This window comes from Capsicum annuum, chromosome 3 (genome assembly GCF_002878395.1).
Source record: "Capsicum annuum cultivar UCD-10X-F1 chromosome 3, UCD10Xv1.1, whole genome shotgun sequence".
Classification (NCBI taxonomy): domain Eukaryota; kingdom Viridiplantae; phylum Streptophyta; class Magnoliopsida; order Solanales; family Solanaceae; genus Capsicum; species Capsicum annuum.
This window is the reverse complement of record NC_061113.1, coordinates 256,806,776-256,834,077: the sequence shown is the minus strand read 5'-3', so window position 1 is coordinate 256,834,077 and position 27,302 is coordinate 256,806,776. Positions and strand designations below refer to the sequence as shown.

The window sequence follows — 27,302 nt, the reverse complement described above, 5'->3', positions numbered from 1 at the left end:
TATGTATGTATATATATGTATGTATGTATGTATATATATGTATGTATGTATGTATATATATGTATGTATGTATGTATATGTATGTATGTATGTATGTATATGTATATGTATGTATATATAATAATAATAATAATAATAATAATAATAATAATAATAATAATAAAAATAGCAATAAAGTGGTCTTTTAAAAAAAATAATTCACTCGTTCTTTTTTTTTTTATCCCACGTCAGCTATAGGGGAAATTTAATTTATTTGAAAGTTGTTAAGGAGGTAAATAAAGGGAAGTTAAGTTTAAGTGCTAAAGTGAATTGTGACGACAAATTCAGGGGGAAAAGATGTCTTTTCTCAAAAGAAATCTAATACAGTTCTTTCTACTTTTATTCGATTACGACTATCATAGGAAAAAAACAAGTTTAAAAAATAATTAGCTCAATGAAAAATAGAAATAAGTGGCCGTTATTTTCATAATCTAATAATACAAGCCATAAGACAAATGTGGTGTCACCATTACTCTAGCTAGGGTCATTTGGTAGAGTGTATAAGAATAGTAATGGAGTGTATCAATAATGTTGGATTAGTAATGCAACGATAAGTAATACTGAGATTAGTTATGCTAGGATTATTTCTATCAAATGTTTGATTTGATGTATTCAAAATGACATTCATTGTTATATTCTTAAAAATAATTATTTGTTTACCATAATATCCTTCACATTTTATAATTTTGTGTACTTTGCGAAATTTTATTATTCATTCTTAAAACAAAAAATAAAATTTCTTTGATATTCTCACTTAAATTTTTTGGGAAGAAATGTCATATTGATATATTGAATGATAAAAAAATAAGAGTTATGAAGTTCATTATCAATTGAGAAAAAACAAAAAAAAAAGATTGTATTGATAAGATAGTTAACGACTTCTATAATTTTTCAGAAAAAACTGGAAAGAAATTGATATAAATTTGCTCTTCCGTTCTTTAATGTTACCGATCTTGAGATTAATATTGTGTCAATATACTTTCTAAAAAACGTTTAAGATAGAATTTATGTTAAAATTAGAAATCTCGCACTATCATTTTGAGTAGAATTTTAAAATTACCATCTTTAGGGATGAATATTTTGTCTTTAGCATACTTATCCCATGATATTAGAACCTATGGTATAACTAATACCATGGTTTTCAAGGTATTAGTTATACACCCTATAATACCACATAGGGTGTATAACTGATACATGTACTAGTTATACGTAGATACCAAATTTCTACCAAACAAAGGATTAATTAATAACACATCTAATACATGTATTATTTATTCTAATACAGTCTACTAAAACGGCACCAGAATGGCAACACGACATGTTACACCGGCATGTTTGGTTTTAAAAATAGAGAGCAAATTGTAAAGAAAAAACAGCTCCTAGACTATTAACCATAACATTCAGTCATGTTGTTTCTTGCAACTAAAACAGAAAGAGAATTGAACTGGGAAAGACTCCAAACATCTCTCTTGGGCTTTGCAGGCCTCTCTTATCCTAAGCTAGGGTGTCACCGACTCACCGTCATTGAGAATGGCAGTACGAGTAAGTCATTACTCAATGAAAAGGGGCTGCTTAATTGAACTTAATAAACAAGGTTCCAAAAACACGTAGAGTTATGCTAGCAATTGCATTACCTCACACCTAAGAAATAAATTCTGTGCTTTTCAGAATATTTTAGAGCCTCTTTACAGACACACCAAAAACCTATTCAACAAAACTTTGAAGATGATGATAACTCAAAAAGAGGTATAATATAAGCGTTCATTCATCCCCATCCTCCTCTTCGTCATCTTGGTCCTCATCATCGTCTGAACCTTCACCGTCCTCCTGCATTAACAATTCAAATTAAACCAAGACACTCACCAAAGCAGTTCTATCGATCAAGATAATAATCTCTCATTTGGCTCTCTGCAATAAAAAGAGACCCAAGAACCATGTACGGAAATTGCTTAGTATTATTCGCATTGGAAAAGCAAATAGCAAGTAGTATATCTCTTGATCCCAAAACATCAAGTCCACATGTCCTTGAGACCAAAATTTTTAATGACACGTGTCACGACCCAATAGAATTGTGTCAGACATGTTTCAAAAAACTTTTCAAGCACAAAAATGGTGCGTCTTTAGACACGCTTTGAAAAGGGAGAGTGTTGAGGGTTGATCATGTCAAAGAGGTGTATCACAAGGACTTGACCTCAAGATTAGGGGATAAACTATGTGTTCTGCCTGTATGCTATTCTGCAAAACATATAAGGAGCATCAAAATAATACTGTTTAACAAAGACCCAGTTAACTTTCACTTAATCAGAGTGAGTATCCAAGATATTAAAGCCAAATGTCTGTCAATTATACATGACAAACTTTTTTGGGTCCTCGTTGCCAAAACTTCAACCAACCATGTAACAGCATCTTTCACTTCAACGGAGAAAGCAGACAAATGGTAGGGGCGAGGTATATGAACATTCATTATACTTCTACAGAAAAAGGAGAGGCAAGGTAGGGACCAGGAAGATGAACATTGGTTACACATGGGTAACAGAATCTCTTACCCATGTGTTCCGTAAAACTAGAAACCAAAGTGAAAAGAGGATGATTTCTTCCTTTCTATTAAGATTTGGACGGTTGACATAACCTCCAGTTTTATTTAAGTTTTACTTCTGAACCAAAGGAAAAAAAGAACTTAACGGTCTAGCTACCCTTCCTTTCATCCCGAAATATAACTCATTAGCCTCCAAAAGAGAAGCATTTCCCTACGGCCTACGCACTAGATTAAAGAATTAAAAGTCTATATTACTACAAAAAACATTCAATTAATTACTGGTAATATATAAATCCGCTCTCTTCTGTCATGCAACAACTTAGCTTGCAATTTCCAATTTAAAGCTAGAAAATTTTAGTACCACGTCCTCTCCCATCATTACACTATTTACACTGTCTACTATCATCAATCATTCCCTTAACTCTCTCTTCCTTTCTTTTTCATACTATAAATCAGTTTTTTTTTTACAAAATTGTCAGTTTTTAAGTTTTTAAGGATGTGTCTAACATATAAACATAAATGTTTCTTCAAAATATTTCCCTTGCTCACTTACTTTCTGGTGCGTCTTAAACTGTTGAAAAGATTTTCTCAAAAAGAATAATTTACAGGATGAGAATTTTTTTGGGGTATATCTCAAGCTGTGGTGCAAGTAACCAGTCAGATTTAAATCTAAGAGTCAAATCATAACATAAATGTTAAGATTTGAGAATACAAAAAAAAAAAAAAACTACTATTTCAGAAGAACGAAAAAAAGAATACAAAGATAAGTATCGCTTTGGGTACAAGAATCGGGCTATATAAAGAGTTGTTTTTCATAGGCCCAATCGATAATGTCAGTGAGCACTTGAAACAACAAACAGGAAAGAAAATACCCAAAAATGATACGAAATCATGAGAACAAGTCAGATTTGTCATGCACTGCAAGAAATTGAGCAGCTTCGCTATTCGGTAAGATTTTGAGTCTAATTTTATTCCATTGCTAGGAAAAAGCCTTGGTTTTGCCCTTTACCACTAATAGAGCTCCATGTAAGAAGTTGATGGGTAAAAAGTAGATCTTTCTCTTGAAACCAGAAAGCATATATTAAGATATTGATGGGATCAAATTTGACATGAAATAATTAAGCACAAAAAGAAACCGGTAGCAGCCATTTGTCGGGAAAAAAACAAGAGACTTATTACAGTTGCAAACAAATGAGTATGCATGTGCTTACACAGTCTAGATAATGTTATCACACTATTGCAATTATGAAGAATGAATTATCTTTACCTCATCACCATCTTCATCCTCCTCAAGATCTTCTTCATCAGGATCCTTGGCAAAGTAATATTGAACAAGCAATCAGAGTCTCAGAGATAATAAACTGACTTCCATGACTTACGAGTAATACAACATGGGAAAAAAAGAATGAAGATGGTAGGGAATTTACATTGTTAAAATAAGTTAGAGGGTTCGGCCACAAGTCGTCCTTGATTATCTCGGCAACCTACAAAAAGTAGAAAAAACAAAGATTTAAGTTGTGAAAATGAAAACTTCCTACAAATACTCTATCTTATCCCTGAAAAACATAATAGATAAATAAGAAATAAAATCTCAGTAAAGTAATAGACACAAGATAAAGGCATTACTTCATCTTGAATTTCAAGAAAGACATTCTCGTCATCTTCACCATCTTCCTTCTGATTGACTTCACTGAACCAGTTAAAGAAGCTGCACATACAAGCCCAAAGGGAGAAATCAACTGAGCAGGAATGACACACAATATCATATAGTAATGCTTCTTCAAGTGCTACAGTGCAGACCAGGGAACTCGAGGCCACTGAGCATGCGACCCTTCCACTTATCAACTTATAACTAACTGCTAATGAGAATCATCATGCACTTGATTGACTAACTCAGGGAGTGCAAAAGTGTTGCTAAAAGAGACTCTCTTCAGGTCTGAATTAACTAATAATTATCAGCATCAATCGTAAAAACTCGTGCCGCTGTTTCTCATCAAGGTATTTGACATTAACACGTTGGACTGTACTGTGTCTACAACAACAGTATAAAATTAAGTTGCGCTCTGCATCACCATGTGAACATCAGCAACTTCCGGTCCAATCCTGATTGGTAGTGATTACTAACTAAGTTTCCTATCAGAGAATAGGCAAATTAAGGTTTCGACCGTTTGCAAGTTGACAAGCACGGTATACAAAACCTAATGGATAAGTTTATGGAAACTTTCAAAGTTGATAGCTGATATATTGAAAAAAAAAAATCAAGAGACTGACCTTTCCTCGACAAGGGGTCGCTTGTTTCCTTTCTTCTCATGAGCAACTCCATTCGGAATGCCCTTCACAAGTAAAAACAATATAATTAATAAAGGAAATTGATAGCCACAGATGATGCAACTCTTAATAGAAAATTGGCAACTCACCTTGCCTTCCGTCCATCGTATTGTTGAAGCAGTGATTTTTGTAGGTCCATCTTCAAGGAAGGTATAGGTCTTCGAGAGTTTTGTATTTTCAAAATAAGGATTCGAATTGAAGTTCTGTAAAACAAAGAGGACAATCATCAGTGCTCTACATTGATTTGTAGAAGATACATTAGTTTAGTGTGGAAGGTGAACTTACAAACGTGATTGTATAACCCGTTTTCACATCCTTATTGTCTTCCACTTCGACTGAACTTAGAAACTTGAATATCTAGCATGAAGAAAGTCACTTATGTATTTAGATTCAGAAGCCAGACAGATATATCAAGAACACAAATTTTATAAGAGTTGGGAGTCAAATTGCCAATTCAGCATTGGCCAAATCCGGGAAAAGCAATGTAGTGGAAGATTTAATAATTGTCTACTTTATAGTTTCTAATTTAGATCAAACCTTATGGTCCTCTTCAGTTAGAAGTTCCCCAAGAACAGGATGACTCAAGAACTGCAAGCAAATGACACAAGTCATAGATGAGAAGCACTTCAAAATTTCAGTAACATAGAGAAAATCTGGCTCGATCACTTACAGCCGTCAACCAGAATTCAGGAATAGCTTTAATAATATCATTACGCCTATCATAGACTGGCTGGCGGACTTGACTGAACTTTTGTTCAATTTCCAACACTTCATCACTTGCTTTCTCATTAAGCTGCTAGTTAAAATTGTTAAAGCATTAGTAAATATGTAAAACCAAGAATAAAACAATATTCTATCAGTATTAAGCAACAAAGGAAAGCTTCTAGCAAAAGTTTTTAAATTGATCATTCACATGTCACGCCAAATCTCATCAGATTCAGTCAATTTTCCAATCACTCACCACTTGTGTGGAATGAGTATTTAAAAACCCAGCACCTCCAACAGAAGATAAAAGTCGTCGTTTGATTGTTGAAACAGTAAAAAACAAATCCTCGAGAACAGCCACTCCACAACTATTATTAACAAATGAAGAGTCTCCTACACATCCAGAGGGGAAAAGGGCCGATGGAACAATACAGCACATCATGTTGAAGCTATGATCCAGAAAAACAGGGTGCAACTCTCATGCCTACAGAATGCCAAGGCAAAACCAACTCATATAAACATGCTGTGAACTCACACACTGACTGAGTTGTCTTGTTTGCTTCTCTATGTTTTTCCTATACTATTTTGCTTCAACTATCTATTTTCATAGATTACTTGAGCATTGAATTACTAACGCCAGTTCACTGGGATTCTATTCCTAAAATTTCTTAGTTTCTAGTATAGCATTTGCCCTCAATACATCAAAACAACAGGACCAAAAGAACAGCGGAGATTTTCCCGTTCTTTGAAAATATTTACAAGTAAATTTTGTTGTCCTCTCAAATAATACAACCCAACTCTTTTCTACATTCCTTCCTTTTTTTTTGTCCCTTTCACCTTTATCCTCCCACCTTCGCAACTCTCACTCTCTTTTATCTCTCTACACAAACAACAATTATAGGTGTGCAACGTTAAGATAACAATTGCGATAAAATAAACATGTGTCTCCCCTCCCTGTCAAAGTCATGCACAAATCCGTCCCTTTTACAACCTATATGCAAAATAATCGCGCACTAGGAACCAATGCAACCCGCCATTTCGCAGATCCTGCTTGTTTAAGTTGGTAAGTTTACATCTTGGTCCAGTTATTGCTATCTTTTTGAGGAGACTAAAAACAACAGAGGCAGTAGTACTTTCTACCCTACCCAAAAACTGAATCTTGAAAAAAAGTTACAAATCGTACAATTTCAGAGAGAAATAGAAGAAGTTTTATCCACCTTCTCGAGTTCGTCTTGTATCTCTTGCAGTTTTTCAACGGACACAACCAGCTTGCCATCAATGCCAGTTTCTTCCTCTCCAATTTTCTGCCTCTTCGGTTCTGCCCCCATTTTTTATTTTTCTCTAGACTGCAGCTGCACAAGTACTCTTCTTTGGGGGGGTGGTTGTTGTTTGGAGATAGGTTGTTTTGTTTAAGTACTTGTGTCTTAAACCCTAAAACCCTTGCTCGGTTTTATAAGGTGTGTTTGGAAAGTGGCGCGCGCGCCGTTGTGTGCGACTCTCCGTCTGAGCCCACAATGGAATATGGCTTTTTTTTTTTTTTGGGGTGAACACAATGGAATACGGCTGTTAATGTTTCGGTGCGGCTGATTTTTAAAGTAGATGAATTACATAATTATTACACCTTTTTTTTTTTTAGTTCCCCAAGTATCCCACGGCCGGCAACCGTGAGACTAATCCTCCATTCCTCTGTCAGCATACTAAGTCATAGAAAACTGACCATATAGCATAATTATTACACTTTAATTTAGGGGAAAAGAAAAAAATGACACTGCAAATTAAATTATTTTCACAAAAATGATTGTGAAATTTAAATTTTACTTTCTAGCTATTTCAATTTATTGGCTTATTCTATACCGTTTCTCCACACCTTCTATACATGTCTTATACATATAAATATTCTATACGAAAACTATACAATTTCGATAGACAATTTATACAATAATTATAATTTTTTATACGACAATTATATAATTTTTATACATTTTCTATATACTTTATACATATACATATTTGATAGAACTATACAATTTCTATACATATATTTTATATGGATACATATTTTATTTAACAATTATACCATTTTTATATAATTATATTTAATTTTTATTTTTAAACAATAAAAAAAGCAGAATATTTTTTAGTTAAAAAATTTATAGTAAAAATAAACTGAAATATTTTTAAAAAGGTCAAATGGTCCAAGTGGAAAACTGTATCAATATTGTATATGGATTGTATCAGTATTGTATATGAATTGTATCTGAACTACATGAGCTAAAGTGACTCAAATTGAGAAAGAATAGGAAATGTCATAAAGTGAAATATTTTTCCCGACTGAACATTTTTTATCCATATGCCTAAACTTAAGCTATTTTTTATAAAAAAAAGTTATACTATGTCTTTTTCCCTTTAATTTATCATTATTATTTTAAAATTTGAGTTTTAAAAATAATTACATAAATTTTATTTTTTTACTTACTTTCTCTAACTTATCGGTTACATAATACTTTCTACCTTCAAATTTCAAATTTAATTCGCAACCCAACCTCGAGATCTAAAATTTCTGTAAAACAGAACCGATTTATTTTCCTTTTAACATTCTTCTTTAAGAGAAAATTCTTATGAATATTAAACAAAGCTCCACCATTAGCAATGTTAGTAGATCCCGATAACTTGGTCAATTCATCAACATTCCTTACAACAAGTTGTATAGGCCTCGAAACAATTTTGTTGTTCTTCGTTTTTTCTTTTCTTTGCTTCAAGTTTCGTCCGATTGAATTACAGTGAGGGTTTAACTCCAAAGATTTAAAATTTCATCTTTTCTCTTTCATTCATTTTCTCTTTTTGTTGCTTCAATTTTTATTTGATTGAATTACAGATAGAGTTTAACTCCAAAGGTTTGAAATTTTGGAGTTCTCTCGACAGTCACTATTGCTGCAAACTCGAAAATTATGTTTCAATGACAGTTATGTTGCTAGTGGATTTGCCATCTGAGATTCGTCAATGGAAGCTAGAGATGATGATGTTACGTTGATGGTACATAATAATGATACATTGGAGTTTGGAGATACGTAAAAATGATATATCTAATTGAAAAAAAGAAAAAGAAATACATCATGCGATCATCCACTAAATGTACAAAAGTTATGTATCTTACTGGATATTAGGTTATAGATACATAAGAAAGATATTTTTAGTTGAAAATCTGACAAAGATCATATATCAGAATGCTTTTTGCACTATTGACACATAAGACGTATGTGTCTAAATGTATGTATGTAATATTAATACACAGTAGTTATGCATTAGCACTCATGTACCAGAAGGGTTATTTATTCGAGCATCAGCGATGTATTACGAAAAAATAAAGGGAATTCGAGATTTTATGTAATTATCAAAAAAGTAGGAATAGAGTGAAATTAGGTACTAGCACTTATGTACCAGAAGGGTTATTTATTCGAGCCTCAGTGATGTATTACAAAAAATAAAGGGAATCCAAGATTTTATGTAATTATCAAAAAAAGTAGGAATAGAGTGCAATTAAGTACTAAACAGTTGAAAGAACTGATTTTTCAATTACCACTACAACAACATACCCTACCCAATATCATACAATTGCTCTACTAATTTTTTTATAATCACTCAATTTTTTTAATTTTTTTTTATAATAATACGATTTGTTTTTTCAACTGAACTTTTTTACTCTTGCACTTTTATTTTAAAATATGTTTTGCAAAACTTTTTTTAGCTAAGATTGTTAGGACCACGTGTAACTTCACCCAAACTTTGCACTAGTATGATATTGTCCGCTTTGGGTCAAACCTTCATGGATTTGTTTTTGGGCACCTTCCTAAAGGCCTCATACTAATGGAGTTGGGTGAGACTCTTAAATATTGGAAATGCTTCTCTATATCTCCAATGTCGGATTGCTTTTCTTCCCAACAATCCTCCCCTCAAACCAAGACCACATCGCTGACCATCTTGTAGCACCACTGCCAACCAGTGGGACACACCGCTTGACCAACACTTGTCAAGAAGACTTTCGACATAAGGCATCAACCGTAGATCTCAACTAATAGGTCACTTCACATGATTTGTCAAACATCTTATACCGCCATTATCATCCAACGGGACACGCCGTCTGACCACCACTTGCCAGGAAGACTTTCGACACAAGGCATCACCTGCAGATCTCCTGTCTTGTTGTCACACCGGAAACTTTCTCACCAAACGCAGTCCACTACTCCGACACACCCGAATCTAGGCTCTGACACCACTTGTTGGGACTGCGTGTAACTTCACTCAAACTCCGCACTAGTATAATATTGTCCGCTTTGGGCCAAGCCCTCACGGATTTGTTTTTAAACACCTCCCAAAAGGCCTCATACTAGTGGAGTTGGGTGAGACTCTTAAATATTGGAAATGCTTCATCTATATCTCCGATGTGGAATTGCTTTTCTTCCCAACAAACGATATTTCTAATTTCTATGTACGTCTCATCCGCATATACCTACGTATATTATTGCTATTATTGTCTTAATACAATTTGCATACCGTGATATTTATTTTTAAAAACGTCTATGTTGTTATTATGATTATCCATTTCGAATATGATTTAATAAAAAGAGATGTTTGTTGAGTACACCTATTAAAAGGAAATTTTAGAAATAACGACCCACTATCGTAAATTAATCAAAGAGCTTGTATACATGTTTCGTATTTGTATCAAAGCAGAAGTTGATCATCATGAGTAGGCTTGGAGTTTCGTATTTGTATCAAACGGACTTTTCCTAAAGTAAAACAATTTAGTTGGTTGGAATTGTGCAAAGTGAGGCCCAAAACAAATAGCTTTCTGATCCAAAAATATGAATTGGGTCACTGAGGAAGACCCATGAACCATCAATTGTAAATAGGAGAAAGGACCTAAATAGCATTTCGAATGAAACTACTGACACGAAAAAGATCATTGATTGAATTTTAATTTCATTTTCTAGCAATTTGTTGATAGCTATATACAATACTGATACAATTTTGACATATATCTTGTACAAATATTTATTCTATACAATAAAAATATAATTTCTATATACAAATTTTATGTTCATCATATTAAAAAATGCATATTTTATATAACAATGATACAATTTTTATCCACAAATTCGTTGCTTTATTTTTTTAGTGAATTATATCAGTATGATATATGGTTTGTGTCAACATGGTATATGAACTATATCAGAATAACCTGGGTCAAAATGACTCAAATTATGAAATGATGGACTGACCATGAATGTCTAATGGCCCAAATATGGGTCAATTGTTTTGAAAAGGGTCTGCTCATGTTCTTTTCCCTTGTAAATATTCTAAGCCCTTCACAAATACTTTTACGTTTAATCGAAATTGAGGAATATTCAAGTTCATAAAACCAAGGGTGATTCATGAAACTTAATTCAATAAGTGCGATGTGCTATATTTTCACTACTATGCCCTGACATGTAAGGTTGAGTATAAATTTTATATATAGGTCGTAATTACATAAATAATTGTTCCCCGCCTTCTTCTTAGGATTTAAGGCAAACTGTATAATGACTGCGTCTGAGAATCTTCTTTCAGAGTCTCAGCTACATCCTTCTGTACACGTTATTAATAATAAAGAAAAAGGAAGGGTGGAATTTCAACAAGTGTATATTATTGAATTCACCCGATCCTTAACTCATTGTACATTGGTACTAGTTAATGTTAAGTTGGTGTTGTATTGGTTTATAGTTCCGAGCAAGCTCTAATGGTAGGAAAAAAATAAACGATTGGTTGAGGGGTCTTTGGACCTAAGGAAATAGATTGTAGTAAGGTACAAAACAGGCCGCAATGAGTAGACATGTACGATGAAGTTATATATATATCAATGAAAAAAAAGGGGATTGCAACGAAGTCAATAATGGGCATCCGACCCTGTAAACTGATCTATTTTCCCTATTAATTAAGTCCTTTTCTTGACAAAGGGAAATCAAATATAGAATTTTAATAAGTTTATTAAAAAGAGTGGTCCTAATTAAATATTAATATGGTCGTCCTCAAAACTTACATTGACATTGATAACACAACTCCTATTGGTCCCTATTGAAGAAAAAACATTCCATTACTAGGCCTACCAATTTAATACCTAAATGTTAGATCATACCTTAGTCACCTTAGAGAATTTTCATCCTCAAATATGGTGGCAGATATCCAACATTCTTTTGAAGTACCTCCAAACATTCTTTCTTTCAATTTCACAAGTTGTCACACACAGTAATTAATAAGCTTATCAGATAACAGCTAACACATAGTATATCATAATCTTTTGCTATTTGAATAGTTCTATTAGATTAGTTTCTTAGCTTTTTGTCTCTATTAAATCAAGGCCGGCCTATATATATCAACCACATGACTCCATAATATTTTTAACTAATCATTGATCACGACCTATAGCTTTTCAATCTTCACGATTAATATATATTAATAACGAGAGAGATCATTGTATAATACCTTTACTGAAACGATGCGTTATTTGTCACTGATTGAGTCTGATATATGCTGAGTCAAATTTTTCATCAAGAGTTCTATCATTTATTAGATATAAAAATATTTTAACTTTGTAAATATAATACGGAGTACTATAATTTTTTGAAATAGCATGGTTTTGGTTCAAACATAAAAAGTTGCCATATTCTATGATGGTTTAATAATTAGTCCAAAAAGAATTTACTGTTTTTTTAGTATATTGCGCACCAAATTTTCAGCCTAGCCGACAGTTTTATGAAAGTAAGACTAGAGATGGAGACAGAGGTGACTTTAAGATCAAGAGCCGGAGAGTAATCCTAGTCCATAGATACTTATATTTTAATTATTTCTTATATTATTCGAGCGGAAGGTAATGAATTCAGATAAATTTATAGCATTTGTCTCCAAGTAGAGGATAAAGAAACCTGTCCCAGTGGTAGAATGATTACAAGATTATTAAGTATTGCGAATGCGATATGAGTTGATGGTCTGTTAAAAATAATTTTTTCATCTTTAGAGGTAACGATATGTAGAGACCGCTCTTCTAAATTTTACTTATAAAATTACAGTGAATATGAAATTATTATAGAAGTAACTCGACTAGCTCCAAGCACATCGAGGCATGATAGTCATGTGGTTATGTCAGCTGGATTGACATTTCTTTTTGATTCTTCCAATTATTGTACTCCTACTTAATTATTACAGTATATATAGTTCTACTGGAGAGTTCCTACTCACCACCTCAAACATCAAGACCCATCCTAAAATTATAATGTCACCGTGTCGACGAGGTAAAGGATTTTTGTTTTTCAAAAGAATAATGTTAGCTTTTTTTTTTTTTCGTGTGCGCGCGCGTGTGCTCAAATAGGACAATGGGAGCCACTAAAATTATAATTTAATTGCACATATATGATGTTTTATCATCAAAGCTTATCCTTTTGCTATCCGATTAATTAGTTGGGGAGACGTGAGAGGACTGATATGAAGTGGCTTGGTAGGACTTTGTTTAAATTGTCCGATCAATATATATATATATATATATATATATATATATATATATATATATATATATATATAAAGGAGAGATAGAAGGTTGCTGATGTGGCATGCTTCTATGGCCAGCATTGCCATTTATCTTTTTTCTCATATTTTTGCCATTTTTTTTCTTTATTGATGTCCAAAAAAATGTAAAATAAGTAAATAAATAAAATACACTTTCATTTATGTTTTTTAAAAAAACTTAAAGTATTAAATGCACCAATTATTGAGAAATCATGTCCCTTTAAATGTTGCATTCAAACAAATGCAAGTAAGTGAAATATGAAAAGGCCAAATTCATCATTTTCTAAAACGGTTTATTTTGCATATAAAATGGATTAGATATTGGTAATCACCAACATTGGATTCTCTAGCTTTGCTACTTTCTCTTGTGAAATGTAATATACAATCTTTATTCCACCTATTCTCAATTTGTTTCCTGCCTTCTTCAACCTTCTCCTCTTTGCTCAACCCTTAAAAAGATATTGTATAAGAAAAAAAGTCATGTGTAAATAAATGTTTCTCTTCAAGATAAAAAAATTTCTTAAGAATATGTTGCATTATAATTTTTTCAACGAGCCTACTTTGTTGGCAATACATATTGAAATATGTTGCACTATAATTTTTTCAATGAGGAGATATATATTGAAAAAGAAAATCAATTTTGATTGAGAAATTTATAGAAAGAGTGATTACAATGTCAAAGGATAAGAAGAATTATATGAGAAAAAATATCAATCTATTTATGGAATCCACATCAAATCATTTGAATAATAAGGAAAAATATCATTGTGTGATTTGAAAGGAGATAATATTTCCTATTGAAAGGCCGAAGAGAAGGAAATTAAAGAAAAAGGAAAAAAGTCAACAAAATAGTAAATTTAGGGTTGAAGGAGCCAAAATTGGTGTTACTTCTTTGTTAACTAATTTCTTTCTTCTTTTATTTTTTCAAAAAAAAATTTCATATCATTTCTTCTTATGTATTTTTAGTTAAAGTTAATGTTCTCTATATTAATATTTATAAAAATAAAAAAGCTATGCAAAAAAAAATGTGACATCTCGCTTGAGTTAGCATTGACATCTATTTTATAAATTAAAGTTTAGGACTTTTTTTACCTTAAAATATTAAATACAATTAAGTAAACACCCATGTTAATTTTCTTTCTTAAATTTCTTTTAGTATTACAATTATCAGTGTAGATGAAATGGTGTGAATAAAGCATTTACTTATTCTTGAAGACCAAATGTGTGGATTCATATTATTTTTTTTAAATTTATATGATATATTAGAAAATCTAAAAATTATTTCTTAATTGCATTATCTTAATTATCTTTTCATGTTCAAAATTATTTTCACTAAATTTAGTGATTTAATGATCATTTATTATGCAATAAAATAATATTATAGAGAAATTAATATGTATAGACTAAGCATAAGTTAGGTGAGCTTTTTTTGGACAAGAACTTTTCTTTCTTTCTTTTGTTTGATGATTTTTTAGTTCATTATTTAATTTATTATTTACGGTTAAAAATTAATTAGGTGAGTTATAGAGGCATAAATATTAAAGCTATAAACCTTTTTTTCTTTTATTATATAATTAATATAGTTAAATGTAGTGACTTTTAATTTTTCTTTAAATACATAAGTATTGAATATATATATTAGCATTTATCATAATATAAATAAGCAATATTTATTGGAGCATTTAGAAGACGTTATAAGCATTTTGTGAAGTGTAGAATTTTTAAAGTAATTAATTTACAAACTGAATATGTATATCAGCCTTGAGATAACAATTTTTTTTATTTAATATATACTTAATAAATAATGAGATGATTTTTAACTTGCTCATTAACATCATTCTCACTTTTCATAAACATTTCTCTATTATTTTTTAAAAAGGATTTTGTATCTTTTTTCTTAATTTCTTGCATTAAACTTTTGAAGAAATCACAGTAATTTTTTTCCATTATTAACATTATTAATCACTCACTTTTTTCTAAAACCTTTCTATATTTCTTTTTAAGGATATTACTAAATTGTAATTTAAGACAATCAATTACAATTTTATTAATTATTGCCTCTATTTTTAAAATTTATATTACTTAATTAAAGTACCCCCACGCCTTATTTCCGTTGATGTCAAGCACATGTTGAGGTAAGATCACAAGTTAACTTACTGAATAGTGCAGATTTCTTACTGTGGCTTCTTCATGAGTACAAGCACTTACAGTAGTGAGAATTGAAAAAAAAATTAAAAAGGATCAGTATTCTCGACACTGTGTGCAAGCATCAAGTGTTTTGGGAATGGGATTACTGAAAATAAAGAGAATGAAAAGTTAAAAGTTGTTCTATCTATCATATAATGAGGTAATTTTCAAAGATATGATCTTAGATATTAAGCACAAATCTTTTATTTGACGAACATTTAAATTTGTCGTTAGAACAAAACTTTTCTTGTTTATTAAGTGTTTTATGTTCTTTCGTTATATATTTTATATTACTTCTTTTTCTTAAAAGCTTCTCATATTTCGCTTTTCGAAATTGCAATAACCTCATCTACGAAATGGGGTTAATTTTTTTATATATAAATATTCTAAAAAGGTTAATTAAATATAATTTGAATGAAAATTTAGACAAAAATAAATGTCGTATATGAAACTAAAATTTTTATAATTTTACAAGTACACTATAATAAAAAGATAATTATCTATAAAATTAATTATTAATATATTTTTCATGACCACGAAAAGCGCGGCACGATTCTCTAGTATTACATAGTTGAGTCCAAGGAGATATTTGATCATCTAAGTTATTAAAAGATAGTATCAATATTTAGTTACTAAATTAAATTATATATCAACATGCTCCCTTACAATTACATGTTTTTTTTTGTTTGACTAAATATGTGAAACTACAAATCTTTTATTTTGTTTTTTGATGGTGAAAAATTGAACTTATGACTTCTTATCTGCTTTGATAGCAGCATGCATACAAGTGTGTGATCATCTAATATGAAAGCTTGAGTTATTAAAGATAAAACACAGTACTGTTACGTTTTGAGAACTTATTATTATTTGTGTTAATATTTCAGGGAAGTCAACCTGCTATTTCAATTTCAACTGTTCAAATTGTGGAAACAATTATATAGGAGCTCAACAATACTCCTATATTTGGATAAAATAGTTAGATAAAATTTGGAAAGTGCAACCTACTACATATAAAACAGTTCAAGTGGAATTTTCCAATTAATTTTGGAGAGGCATATGGCCACACTCATCATACCAACTTGGTTGGACATGCAAGAAAAACATTTCAACATGATAGAGAATATTTTTAATTCATAAAATCATAAATTTTTGAAAACTCTCTACAAGCTCTACTTTTTCTTTATTCTCGGCTAATGAAAATAGATAAAAGCATCCAATGTATAATAGTGCAAATTGTACTTAGACTATAAGTCTGGAAAACTTATTTCTTTGTAATTCTGACCATAAATCTTATATACACATGAATTAAAATATCAAATCCTAAGAGTTAATATCTCATATAGTCATTCAGTTAAGCACTCTTCGCTGAAAAAGCCACCCAACTTAAGAGTTTTTCCTCAAAAATCACTCAACTAAGGATGTTTTACTTACAAAGTCACTCAATGAAGAGGCCAAAGTTGAGTAACTCTATGTCTGCCTATGATTTCGAACTATTCCTTTTAATTCCTAACGAACATACACTAATAAAAACTTTGCCAAGGAACAAGGCAGACAGCATCACTTGAGGGCATAAGTTTAAATTCCATATGTGTATCTCAATTTGAAGCAAGATTCTGTTGAAGTAGGGCCTTTTGGGGTTGAAAAATGGGTGCATGTCAACTCAAAATATTTGGATTTGATGACTCTTAAGTGAGGCAAACATGTCTTTTGGAAAGTAGCTTTGTTTCAATATAGATGCTCCAATATTATTGTTGATGAACAGCTAAACACCATGAAATATCAGGAGAATATAAATAAAGGAGAAACATAAAACAAACAAAAATAATAATACTATCTTTTATCTTCAGACAAGGGTGGCCTTCATTATCTTTTTTGTGGTTTAAACTAGGCTTTAAATCAATATGTTTTTTATGTATGAAGGCTGTTGTGGCTTTTATTGACATAAAGAGACACATACTGATGACAAGATGAGTAGGAGCTGAATGGCAGTTGAGAGGAAGACAAATTAGCTACAATAATACAAACATTTTCTTTTATTAAAGACAAGAAGATACTGATTAAGCTATGATTGTACAAAGTACAAGTCCAACCAAACCATTAAGTTTTACACTCTTTTTTACAATAAGAAAATATTATTCTCACAAATTTACTGAACTAAGAGGAAAATTCATCTTTGTTTTGCTCTCTCACAAGTCTTATGCACAGTACTTTCAGCCACATTCACTGCTTTTTGGCTCTTGCAACCTAAAAGTCCCGTACCGGGGTGAGTTTTATGCACCTCGTCTTTGCCTACAGGATTCTTGGTTTTGTTGGCTGCGTTTCTTGAACTTGTGTAATCACCAAAGCCAAAGTTCTTCTCATCATAATCTGAGATAATCGACGAGTAATCAGCAGCACTGGCTGTGACAACGCTCCACTCAATGCTGGCCTCGCTTGGTGCATACTGAGTTGTTGGAGACATGCAGCTGCTAGACATATAATCACCTGATGTTTGTGTATTGACAAGTCCATATTCACCGCTGGATATATTCTCGATTTCGAATAAATCAGAGCTAGCATCGCTAGCTATGTCATCACAGGCCGTGCTGCTTCCATTGGTGGTTGTAGGGAGGTTTGGGGCCTTAGGAATGGCATCCCAAGTTAACATGGAGAGTTTCCTCTCTAAGTTCACCGCTATATCTCCTTTTCTCATTTTGCCAGAGCCAAACACTTCCAACGACTTTCTTTGTTCTTCTATGCTTAGATTATGATCATTCCAGTGTTGTTGAACCTCTGATTTGCAAGGGCCAGAAGTCAACGCGAAAGGACTCATTCCTCCATGCTTTGATCCTGGCTGGGAAAATCTAAGTCCCATGCTTTCATTCACATAGACTGCTTTCTTGTCCAAACAAGGGCCTTGGCAGCTGAAAGTGGGCAAAAATCTCATTCTTGTCATCTTCTTCTGCTTTGTCTGATACACATTTCGCGGAAGATTTTGTAACAGGGCATTATGGCTATTCCAGCTGCTCGACTCAGAACAAATGCTAGGAGTTCCTGACCGGGAATCGTTCTTCAGATGGGGCAGATCTACTGTTCCTTCGTTTAGTCTCCGGCCCCTATACTTCACCCCAGCTGGAGAGGAGGCAGCTCCATACTCCAGTTGCATGTTGAAGTACTTGTCAGCCCCAAATATGCTAATCTCTCCATCTTTGGACTTGCTTTGTTCCAGTTGATTTGCATTACGATACGAAGGCTGTTGAGGAAATACAAAAGCAATAGTAGGATCTCGGACTGGAGCTCCTGAAGCCTTCAAAGCGAAGTTGTCTTCCCCAGTTTTGAGATAAGAAGAGAAAGACTCCACGCGAAGATTGGCGAGGTTATCTTTGGTGCTGTTAGAGGATGACTTTGCAGTAGCCGCCTTGGCAGCTTTTACTTTAGTTACAGAAAATGGTGTCTCAGGGGGTGAAATAAAAGGAGGCTCAACTGCACCCCCATTAAGTTTGTGTACAAAGCTCTCCTCAGGGTTGCTGAGGTAACAGGAAAATGATGCAACACGAAGGCCGGTTGCATTATCATCGGCTGACATGGAGACCAATATGTTTTTTTCTTCTGGAAAGTTTGAGCTAGAAGAAAATATAGTTCGAGAGGACTTGTATGTATTAATATCTTCAGAAGTATCGATCAAATTGGTTCATAGAAAGCAGTTTAGCAACCTATACAAAGGGGTAAAAATTATTCTGGAGGGAGGCTTGCGTTAAAGATGAAATTCTAATTGTAGTTTTATTTTCTGTAGGTTCTTTATGCACTCCTTTATAACCTTGGCTTTCCATGAAATCATGAGGGAACAGTGCAAAGTTTTGTGTTTTGTTGGGGGTTGGGGGTCCTTTTAGCTTTAAGGTGGTGGATCCTACATGTTTGGAGAAGCCTAGTATTGAGAGCCTTTTAATCAATCTCTCACCAAATCTAACACGCTAAATCAGAGACTTTACAGTACCTCAGATGTTATTTCGACTAAAGAGATCTTCCATTATACCCAACAGTAAGCAGTTTTTGACAGTCAGTACATAAGGAAGAATGCAGATTAATTACATACAATAAATGCAACGGGGACTTATGGGAATAGCTAGGCATCAGATAACAAGAGGTTCAACAGAAAATTCAAAAAAAAAAAACAAAGACAAAGGTGCACCACTCATCCAAGTGAACCCCAAAAGGTAGGGACTCAAGATAACACGATCCACACCATAATGAATTTTGATGCCTTATTTTCAAAATTCAGTAGTTGAATGATTTTCCTGCCGGGCAGATGGTTAAAAGGTTTCAATTTTACAGATTAATATATGGAGATCTTGTCAGGTACATGACTAGTTGGATTACCAAGTACAGCAACATAAAATGGAGAGATGTTACATATATAGAGCTACTTCTTGAGTTCCACTTCTTTCAGTTAGTGAAATACTCATAGAGACTTGAAAAGCTACCAGATCTCAATAAGACATTTGGGGAATTATATAAGATATCTAAACTAAATCTTATTCAGAAAATGTTTGGTTAGTCAACTGTTTCAACAATGACAGTAACCTGCCAGGGTGTGATTACTGATTATATATATTAAACCCCATCTTCCTATAAACCTCCATTTTGTAATCAGCAGATTTCAGTGTTTTCCTAGATGTTTTGCTTTGGTCCACGTCTAGTTCTGTAATGAACTGTTTCACCGAAGATCACAATTAGTTAGATATTCTCATAGAATAGGACATTAGAAAGTAAACAGATTCCCAACCACAATTCATTCTGCTCAGCTGGAATTAATGAACTGTTATAATACATGGTATACAGTGAAGTATAAACAAGAAAAGAAATTAGTCATGATAATAATACTACACAGAGAGATCAAAATGAAGCCCTTTAATAAACAACCAATGAGGCATAAGAGATGTAAAAACTTTTCTTATCTGCATCCACAAAGTAAGAAGAAAAGAAAAAAGATACCATGCCAAACAGCAAAGATCCCTACTTCTTCTTGTCAACTCTGAACTCCTGAAGGAAAAGAATACTACTAACTCTGCTCAAGAATCAGATAGCTAACTATCTGCGAAATAAGCTGCCTTGTCATGCCATTCACCGTAAGATGGTTGAGTTATCTCCAACAACCCAGTATTTTTTGACAGCAAACAATACCTTTTTAGGGATAAGAGGACCATCTTCATGATCCACCATTTTTGTTTTCCACCTCATACCAGATACAATAGTTTTTACTTGGCCAAGAATATCTTCATGATCTCGGAATATAACTGCACCTTCTGGTCTAAGAATCCTGTCCATCTCTAGTAGAATGTCTTCAGCACTACATCTGCAAGTAAAGCAACTCAGATGCAATAGCAGTAGAGGGCTAGTGGTATGATCAGAAAGTTAAACAAGATCCATCTTACTTCATCAAAAAAAAAAAAAGTTAACAAGATGTAACTCTATGAGCACGTCGATAAGATGTCCTCTATTTTTATAATAACTAAAACTTTTTTATCACGGTCCTGATTACTGAAATTATTAGCGACGCCAGAAGTTTATCAGCTTCTAAAAGATATGCAACCTCCACTCTCCCCACCCAAACAAAAAAAAAAAGAAACAGAAGGGTTACCATAAAACTGTATCATCTACCTTCTATACATATGGTGCCCTACTACCGCAAAGAGTTGTCTCCATGACAGACTATTGGCAGATGTTCAATCGAAATGTTCAAGCTTCTACAGATCATGTAGAGTTGAAGAACTTACTTGTCCTTATATAAGCTGAAGATACCATTTGCATGAATGAGGTCATATGACCTAGGGTAGGTAGAGAAGGCTTCACACCTGAATTCAAAAGTTGGAAAGATGACGAAATAACAATTAAGAGACTTGCAAATCAAGAAAAAGTAAGGAAAGCTCAAGATAGAAAATTCACATGATACTGAAATCCACCCTATTCTTAAAAAAGAACACAAAAGAATTAAGAACATCAGCACCAACAGAGAAGGGTTGGCTCATAATGTTGCAATTTTGGCATAAAAAACACAAGAAATCATGCAAAATCTCCCTATTTGGTCGAACTTGAGCTACCTATGATGTACATGCAAGATGGGGATTTAGAGTTGAATACAAGCTCTAATAGGAAATGCTGAGACATGCAACACAGAGGAAATAGTATCTTTGATGTTATATGAAAGGAGTACTTAGAGTAGTGATAATGAGTGAAAGTCAAACTAGACCAATTCCCTTTCATGTAGTCCTGAAAGAAACTACAGAGGCACCTGAATATGAAAAGCTGGTTGTATCCGAAGTCTTCCCCATCATGAGCAGATCTATATTCCTCTTCTCTGAAAATCACTACAAAGGGCATGTACTGACTATTGTTATGAAGTAACAGGTTCAATCACATGCTGGATGAGGTGTTTAACCAGGTATTTTGTTATCTTTGTTCTGCTTTTGTCACCATGACCCGGCCTTACAATTATATAGCTATGCCCATTCTGAGTTCAACAGGTCCTTACAGTATCATGTCTTCAAGATAAATTGTTATGTTCATATTTGTAGGACATGCAATGAAGATTCAACAAATAACTATACGTCATATATCAAGAAGCAGTAACTACTCAACGAGTAAAATCAAAAGAAAATGCAATTACACTATCACTAACTGGAACATTCAAGGCCTTTGTTTCAATGACAATTTGAGTGGAGAACATAAAAGAAGCGAAAAAGTAGTAATCATTATTTAACAATTTTAAGATATGCATAGTCACGGATAGAGAAACTAATCAGCTTGCTAAACATATGCTTAAGAATTTAAACTAGGACAGCATCTGATGCAAATCCAACAAAATAAAAAGACAAAGAAAAGGAACCATCTCTCAAAATAAACTTAACGTCAGACAAATGAATTGTAACACACTCCTTTTTCCACAACATTTTTATCTTTACTTATTCTTTTATAACTTACTGTCCTGAAAATTAAGACAAAAGAGGAGGAATTAAAGCTAGAGAGCAATGAGAAAAGATGCGGAGCTTCATATAGTTACCAGTCATGGTATATGCCAATCAAGCCTCGATCATATAATACACCAAGAGTGTCCCTTTCAGCTATAGTTGGCATAACATTCATGACCCATAGCTTAGATGATTCTAGCGCTGCAGCAAAACTTCCTAGGCCAGCATTCATATCTAGTACATTGCGATACCTCCTAGTGTCTAGGAGCTTGTTAACTCTCTTATAAGCCTTCACATGCTTCTTCCACAACTTGTTGTCCTCCTGGAAAGATTCAATAGAGACTCCAGGAAGAGATCCACTTGCTATTCTTGGAGGAATAGCATTAAGTCTCTCCGGAAATGGCTTGAGCTCTCCACCAGAAACTTGCTCCGAATTGGTTGTTTCAGGATATGGAGTTACACATGCCTCCATCTTCTTATACCTATAGCAATAGATTGGCTGAATATCATGTAATCAGATGGAAGCCAGAAACTTTATCACCGAAGTTATAAAGAACTCAAAATCCTCAGATCCCCTTTTATTTTCAAGAACTAATGCTATTCAGTAATTTTAACGAAGCAGTGTTGCACGCGTATTTCATAAGAGGCCATTTAGCAAACACTTTGTTGTTTTCAACATATCATAATCACTAAAAGAAAGGAAGGGAGTGATTTTTGCATGGAACAGCAAGTGCTTGTAGGTAAGTAACATGCTTGGACATAAAAGATGAAAGACACAGGACACGCCAACAAAATACAAGGATAAATATATTACAAGAAAACTCAACTATTATTTATTATCCCCTTTGGCTACTAAACGTATTTCAATGTAATCAATAACCTCTGCCACTCAAAATCTTTATGAGCAAAGACTTGAATTAAAGAGACTGACAAAAATCATAAAAGGCTTCCTCTGTAACTTCCATTATACTTGCCAATTACAGCTTTGTGCATCCATTGAATAACACAACAAAAGAGAAGAAAATCCTCATTTATTTGTCCATTTAAGAACTGAAATGTTCAGATGAAAAACATTACCAGACATTTTCTGAATTCGAGTGGTCACATAGAGTTACACGAGAATCTGGTCCACTGCAGTACTCATAATTTACTCGTTTTCTCCATATAGCTATCTCATCTTTCTCATACTTCTTTTCCCAGCACAGAAGCTCAGCCATCTCTTCAATCATTCTTTGTTCCTCCTCCATCTCCTCTTTAGGTCGTTGCCAAGCTTGATAATTAGTCCGCCAGTTGATGGGAGAACCTGAAAGTATCCAATACCCCCCTGGCCTGAGAACTCGATCCACTTCCATCATGTACAGTCCACCTAAAAAGAGTAATTCAATCAGTATTCTGGATAATCTCAATTTAATCGGAGATAGTTATCCGAATATTGCATATCCATTCCAGTTTCAGATCTATTTTGTTCTAACAATAAATTAATTGTCTTTCAAGGTAAATAAGGGTTTCTCTAGAAGTAGAGGTTCTCCAAATATCATATTTACCCTACATTAACTTACAAGTCTTTCACCAAACGGAAAAGATCCACAAATACCAGATCTAATGAAAATGTTACAGCAAAACTAAGTCTTAATCTGAACTAGTTGCCACCCCAAGTGATCATATACACATCAAAAGAAGAGCTGAAAATGCTAAACGAAAAGCACATATATCCAATAAAAATAGGCCAGGATCTTTCTAGTGGAGCAATCCCTGCCTTGTCAGATTTCTAGTTAGATTAAAAGATTGCAAAAGACAAAAAGATCCAGAAAAAAAAGAAGAAGATGCTTACCATTTGTAGTCCATCGAATCAAACAATGTGAACAATGAACCATATCAAAGGCCCTTAACGGAAATGGCAATTTTATGGTTCCAAGTACACCAATAACTGCTGGTACGCCTCTTTCCAAAGCAAATTGTACTTGAGCTTCATCTGAGTCTCTTGGTGCAAATGACATGGCTATAACGTTTTTCTTGAAAAGGTATGCACCCCAACTAGCAACCTAAGATGCCATATGCCATTCATCAAACGTAAAGAGATTGAATTTGGATAGAAACATACTTCATTTATGATGGCAACAACAACAAAAGTAAAAGATTTAACCTCACACACACACACAGAGAAAAAGGAGGAAACCAAGAAAATATTGCAAGCTACCAGCTTTCATGGAAATGGATCTCAACTGATGCAAAGGTAATCATTGAAAAGGAGTACATCTACCAGATAGATAGTGCAAAGAAGAAGCAGCAGTTAAATCATCTGCAGCGAGACTAAGTGCGTTAAGATTATCAACAACAACAACAACATACCCAGTATATTCCCACAGAGTAGGAAGTGCATTAAGATTATTAAAACAGTAAAAACGGCTAGTAATAAGATCAGAATATATTAATTCCAAGTAGTAACTAGCAGTCTCCCTTATAGCTAGATGTCTGCTTAATCTATTTTGTTGCCTAGTCATAGCATAGCCTATCTTGTAATGAAGCTAACATATGTATTTTTGTAATCCTGCATCTCCTTGCTGCCTTTTAATGAAATTACTTCATCAAAAAAAAAAAAAAAAAAAAAAAAAAAAAAAAAAAAAAAAAAAAAAAGAATATACTGGCAAGCTTTGACAGCTTTCTACTCACCCCACAACCTGTATCCAATGCAGTTCGAACTGTGCCATTGTCCATTGGGATCACAGAAGCAAGTTGATCAATATACGCATCTACCCCATATGGGAACTGAGTTCCGGAACCTGGAAATCCAAGTAAATCACCTTCATACCGTACCCAGTTTTGCACTGCCTTCTCAGTTGTTAAACTTTTATGTGGTGCATTAGCATAAGGTACATAGTCACGACTCTTCGGCCATGGAAAAGGAGTTATATAACCTTTTGGGGCTGGTATAAGACAATGCAGCTTCTCTTCCTCAGGAGGACAATGTCTCTCCCTAAAGTTCATATTTTCTTTAGGAAATGTCATTGCTCGCTTTTGATCATGGCACGGTGTGTAATCAACATATTGCTCGCCACAAGGTTCAAACTGCTTTACTTCCAGTTGATCACCATGATGAGTTTCATATTCTAGATTAGAGAGGATGCTGCAGTCCTCTGCCTTCTTTGTTATCTGAAGAGCTCTGCTGTTCCCCTTCCCAAAACCACCTCTTTGCCAGACTCCTATAAGATAGAAAAAACAACAAAGACCGACTACAAAAACTATCGACGCAGGGCCTCTGCTTCTGTTATCACCTGGATTTCCTTTAATTGCCATGACTGACCTAGAATTGCAATCCCAGATTTCAGATGACATAGAAACCATGAAAGAAAATAATGCTCAATAGTTGACTACCCTCAAATTAAAGAATATATTTTGGTTTGAGAAATATGATCAAGCGAGAAGTAATTCTCATAGGCTGTTAACTACCCTAATCATGCAAGTACTCAAATGTTGTCAAGACAACACACGTCCTTCCATATACAACTGAAAAAGGTAATCCCTCCATTTCAATTTATTTGTCTTACTTAACTTTTTAATCTGGTTCAAAAAAAATGCATCTTTCCTTTTTTGGTAACTCTTTAATTCTAACTGTCCACATTACTTGTTTAAGACTACAAGATTAAAAGGCATTTTGGTACATTCTAATATCTTTAGTTTTAAAATTCAAAAGTCTTCTTTAATTTCTTAAACTCTATGCCAAGTCAAAACCAAACAAACAAACTGATATAATTTAGTAAACGTGCTTTCTTTGCCATTTTATTAGGTAAATGGTCAACGTAACAAAGTACTAATTCTCAAGACAAGAGGAACAAAAGCACAGAGTTCCAATTTAGTACTATTACTAAATTCGATTAATACTAGCACTACATAATTCTACTTCTGAGGTTCTTATCATCCAACATCATACAATACAAATTGAAATTGTGCAAGAATGGACTGAATACGCAGCCATCAAACTGAACAAAAGAAGTGAAAATCAGCAAAAGAAATATTAATTGAGAGTAGAATTCTTACGGATCTTCAGGAAACAGGAGTCTTTTCGGTTCCAATAGGATCAAAACATTGTTCGATTAAGTAAGATGTACTCAAAACAGTACAAAAGTAATTATTTATTTGATTGGAAATTACAGTAATAAGTGGATGTTGAAGGAGAGAATGGAGACAATTTAGTTCGTGAGAGTCAGTTGTTTGGAGTATACAACATAGGATGTTACGTGACTTCCGATGTTTCAATGAACTGCAAGTTGCTGTCATTTAAGGCTTCGGTTTTTACTAGATTTTGACTCTTTAAGGGAAAAAACAAACGAATGAATTTAAGAAAATAAAGGATAATTTTAAATTTTGTAATTTTAAATTAAAGTTGTGTCAAATATACCAAAATATTCTTTAATCTTGTAGTTCTAAATATGTCAGGTGAAAAGTTGAAATTAAAGTATTATAAAAAAAAGGAAAAGGTCATTTTTTTTAAATGAATTAAAAAGAAAAGTAGGTTATTCTTTAAAAACGGGGGAGTACTATTTTTTCTTTATTGAGAGTGAAGGGAAAAAAAATTGTATATGACGAAAAATGTTATTGTGAAAATGTTTTTTTTTTCGTGATTTTCCAAACTATCTTCGGTACTTGTATTGAAGTCCAATTACACTATCTAACAAAAAAGACTCCATACCCAAACTCGAACCTGAGACCTTTAATTAAGAATAAAAAATACTTACCGTTCCACCAGAACCTTTATCGGTGAAGATTGTCCTTTTTCAAGAGAGGTAACGTTCATTAAAAGAAGGAAAATGACTTCCACTGGACAAAATTTATTTTAGGTGGAAAATGGTTTCCATTGCTTACCAGGTATGCCTGACATTTAGATAATCTTAATTGATTTGGCGGGTGATGTTTAATTCTAATATCTAATTAAAATACTGATATAGAAAATTAGTAGACATTTGTGATTG

General features: G+C 33.2%; 3 protein-coding genes across 5 annotated transcripts; all 3 read right to left on the bottom strand.

Annotated features, from left to right (window-relative positions):
• Positions 1-1,589: 1,589 nt before the first annotated feature.
• LOC107862236 (NAP1-related protein 2) lies at positions 1,590-7,168 on the bottom strand. The gene is made up of 10 exons (XM_016707744.2): positions 6,826-7,168; positions 5,574-5,696; positions 5,441-5,491; positions 5,189-5,260; positions 4,993-5,106; positions 4,847-4,908; positions 4,202-4,283; positions 4,003-4,059; positions 3,843-3,887; positions 1,590-1,866 (listed from the first exon to the last, which is right to left on the bottom strand). Exons 1-10 carry the CDS (start codon positions 6,934-6,936, stop codon positions 1,801-1,803), a joined length of 783 nt encoding a protein of 260 aa, XP_016563230.1. The 5' UTR covers positions 6,937-7,168; the 3' UTR covers positions 1,590-1,800.
• A 10,233-nt stretch (positions 7,169-17,401) lies between these two features.
• LOC107862234 (protein PHYTOCHROME KINASE SUBSTRATE 3) lies at positions 17,402-20,502 on the bottom strand. The gene is made up of 2 exons (XM_016707741.2): positions 20,363-20,502; positions 17,402-20,079 (listed from the first exon to the last, which is right to left on the bottom strand). The coding sequence occupies exon 2, from the start codon at positions 18,954-18,956 to the stop codon at positions 17,559-17,561; it is 1,398 nt and encodes a 465-aa protein (XP_016563227.1). The 5' UTR covers positions 18,957-20,079; positions 20,363-20,502; the 3' UTR covers positions 17,402-17,558.
• LOC107862233 (probable methyltransferase PMT2) lies at positions 20,144-26,674 on the bottom strand. 3 transcript variants are annotated; one of them, XM_016707739.2, is made up of 7 exons: positions 26,371-26,674; positions 25,006-25,636; positions 24,167-24,377; positions 23,413-23,701; positions 22,428-22,817; positions 21,145-21,222; positions 20,144-20,723 (listed from the first exon to the last, which is right to left on the bottom strand). In XM_016707739.2, the coding sequence occupies exons 2-7, from the start codon at positions 25,627-25,629 to the stop codon at positions 20,492-20,494; spliced, it is 1,824 nt and encodes a 607-aa protein (XP_016563225.1). In that variant the 5' UTR covers positions 25,630-25,636; positions 26,371-26,674; the 3' UTR covers positions 20,144-20,491. The 3 variants fall into 3 exon arrangements, 2 of the variants coding, with proteins under 2 accessions (XP_016563225.1, XP_016563226.1); XM_016707740.2 differs by having other exon boundaries at positions 25,006-25,631; positions 26,371-26,621; XR_007053892.1 differs by having other exon boundaries at positions 20,601-20,723; positions 21,029-21,222; positions 26,371-26,620.
• Between the last annotated feature and the right edge of the window lie 628 nt (positions 26,675-27,302).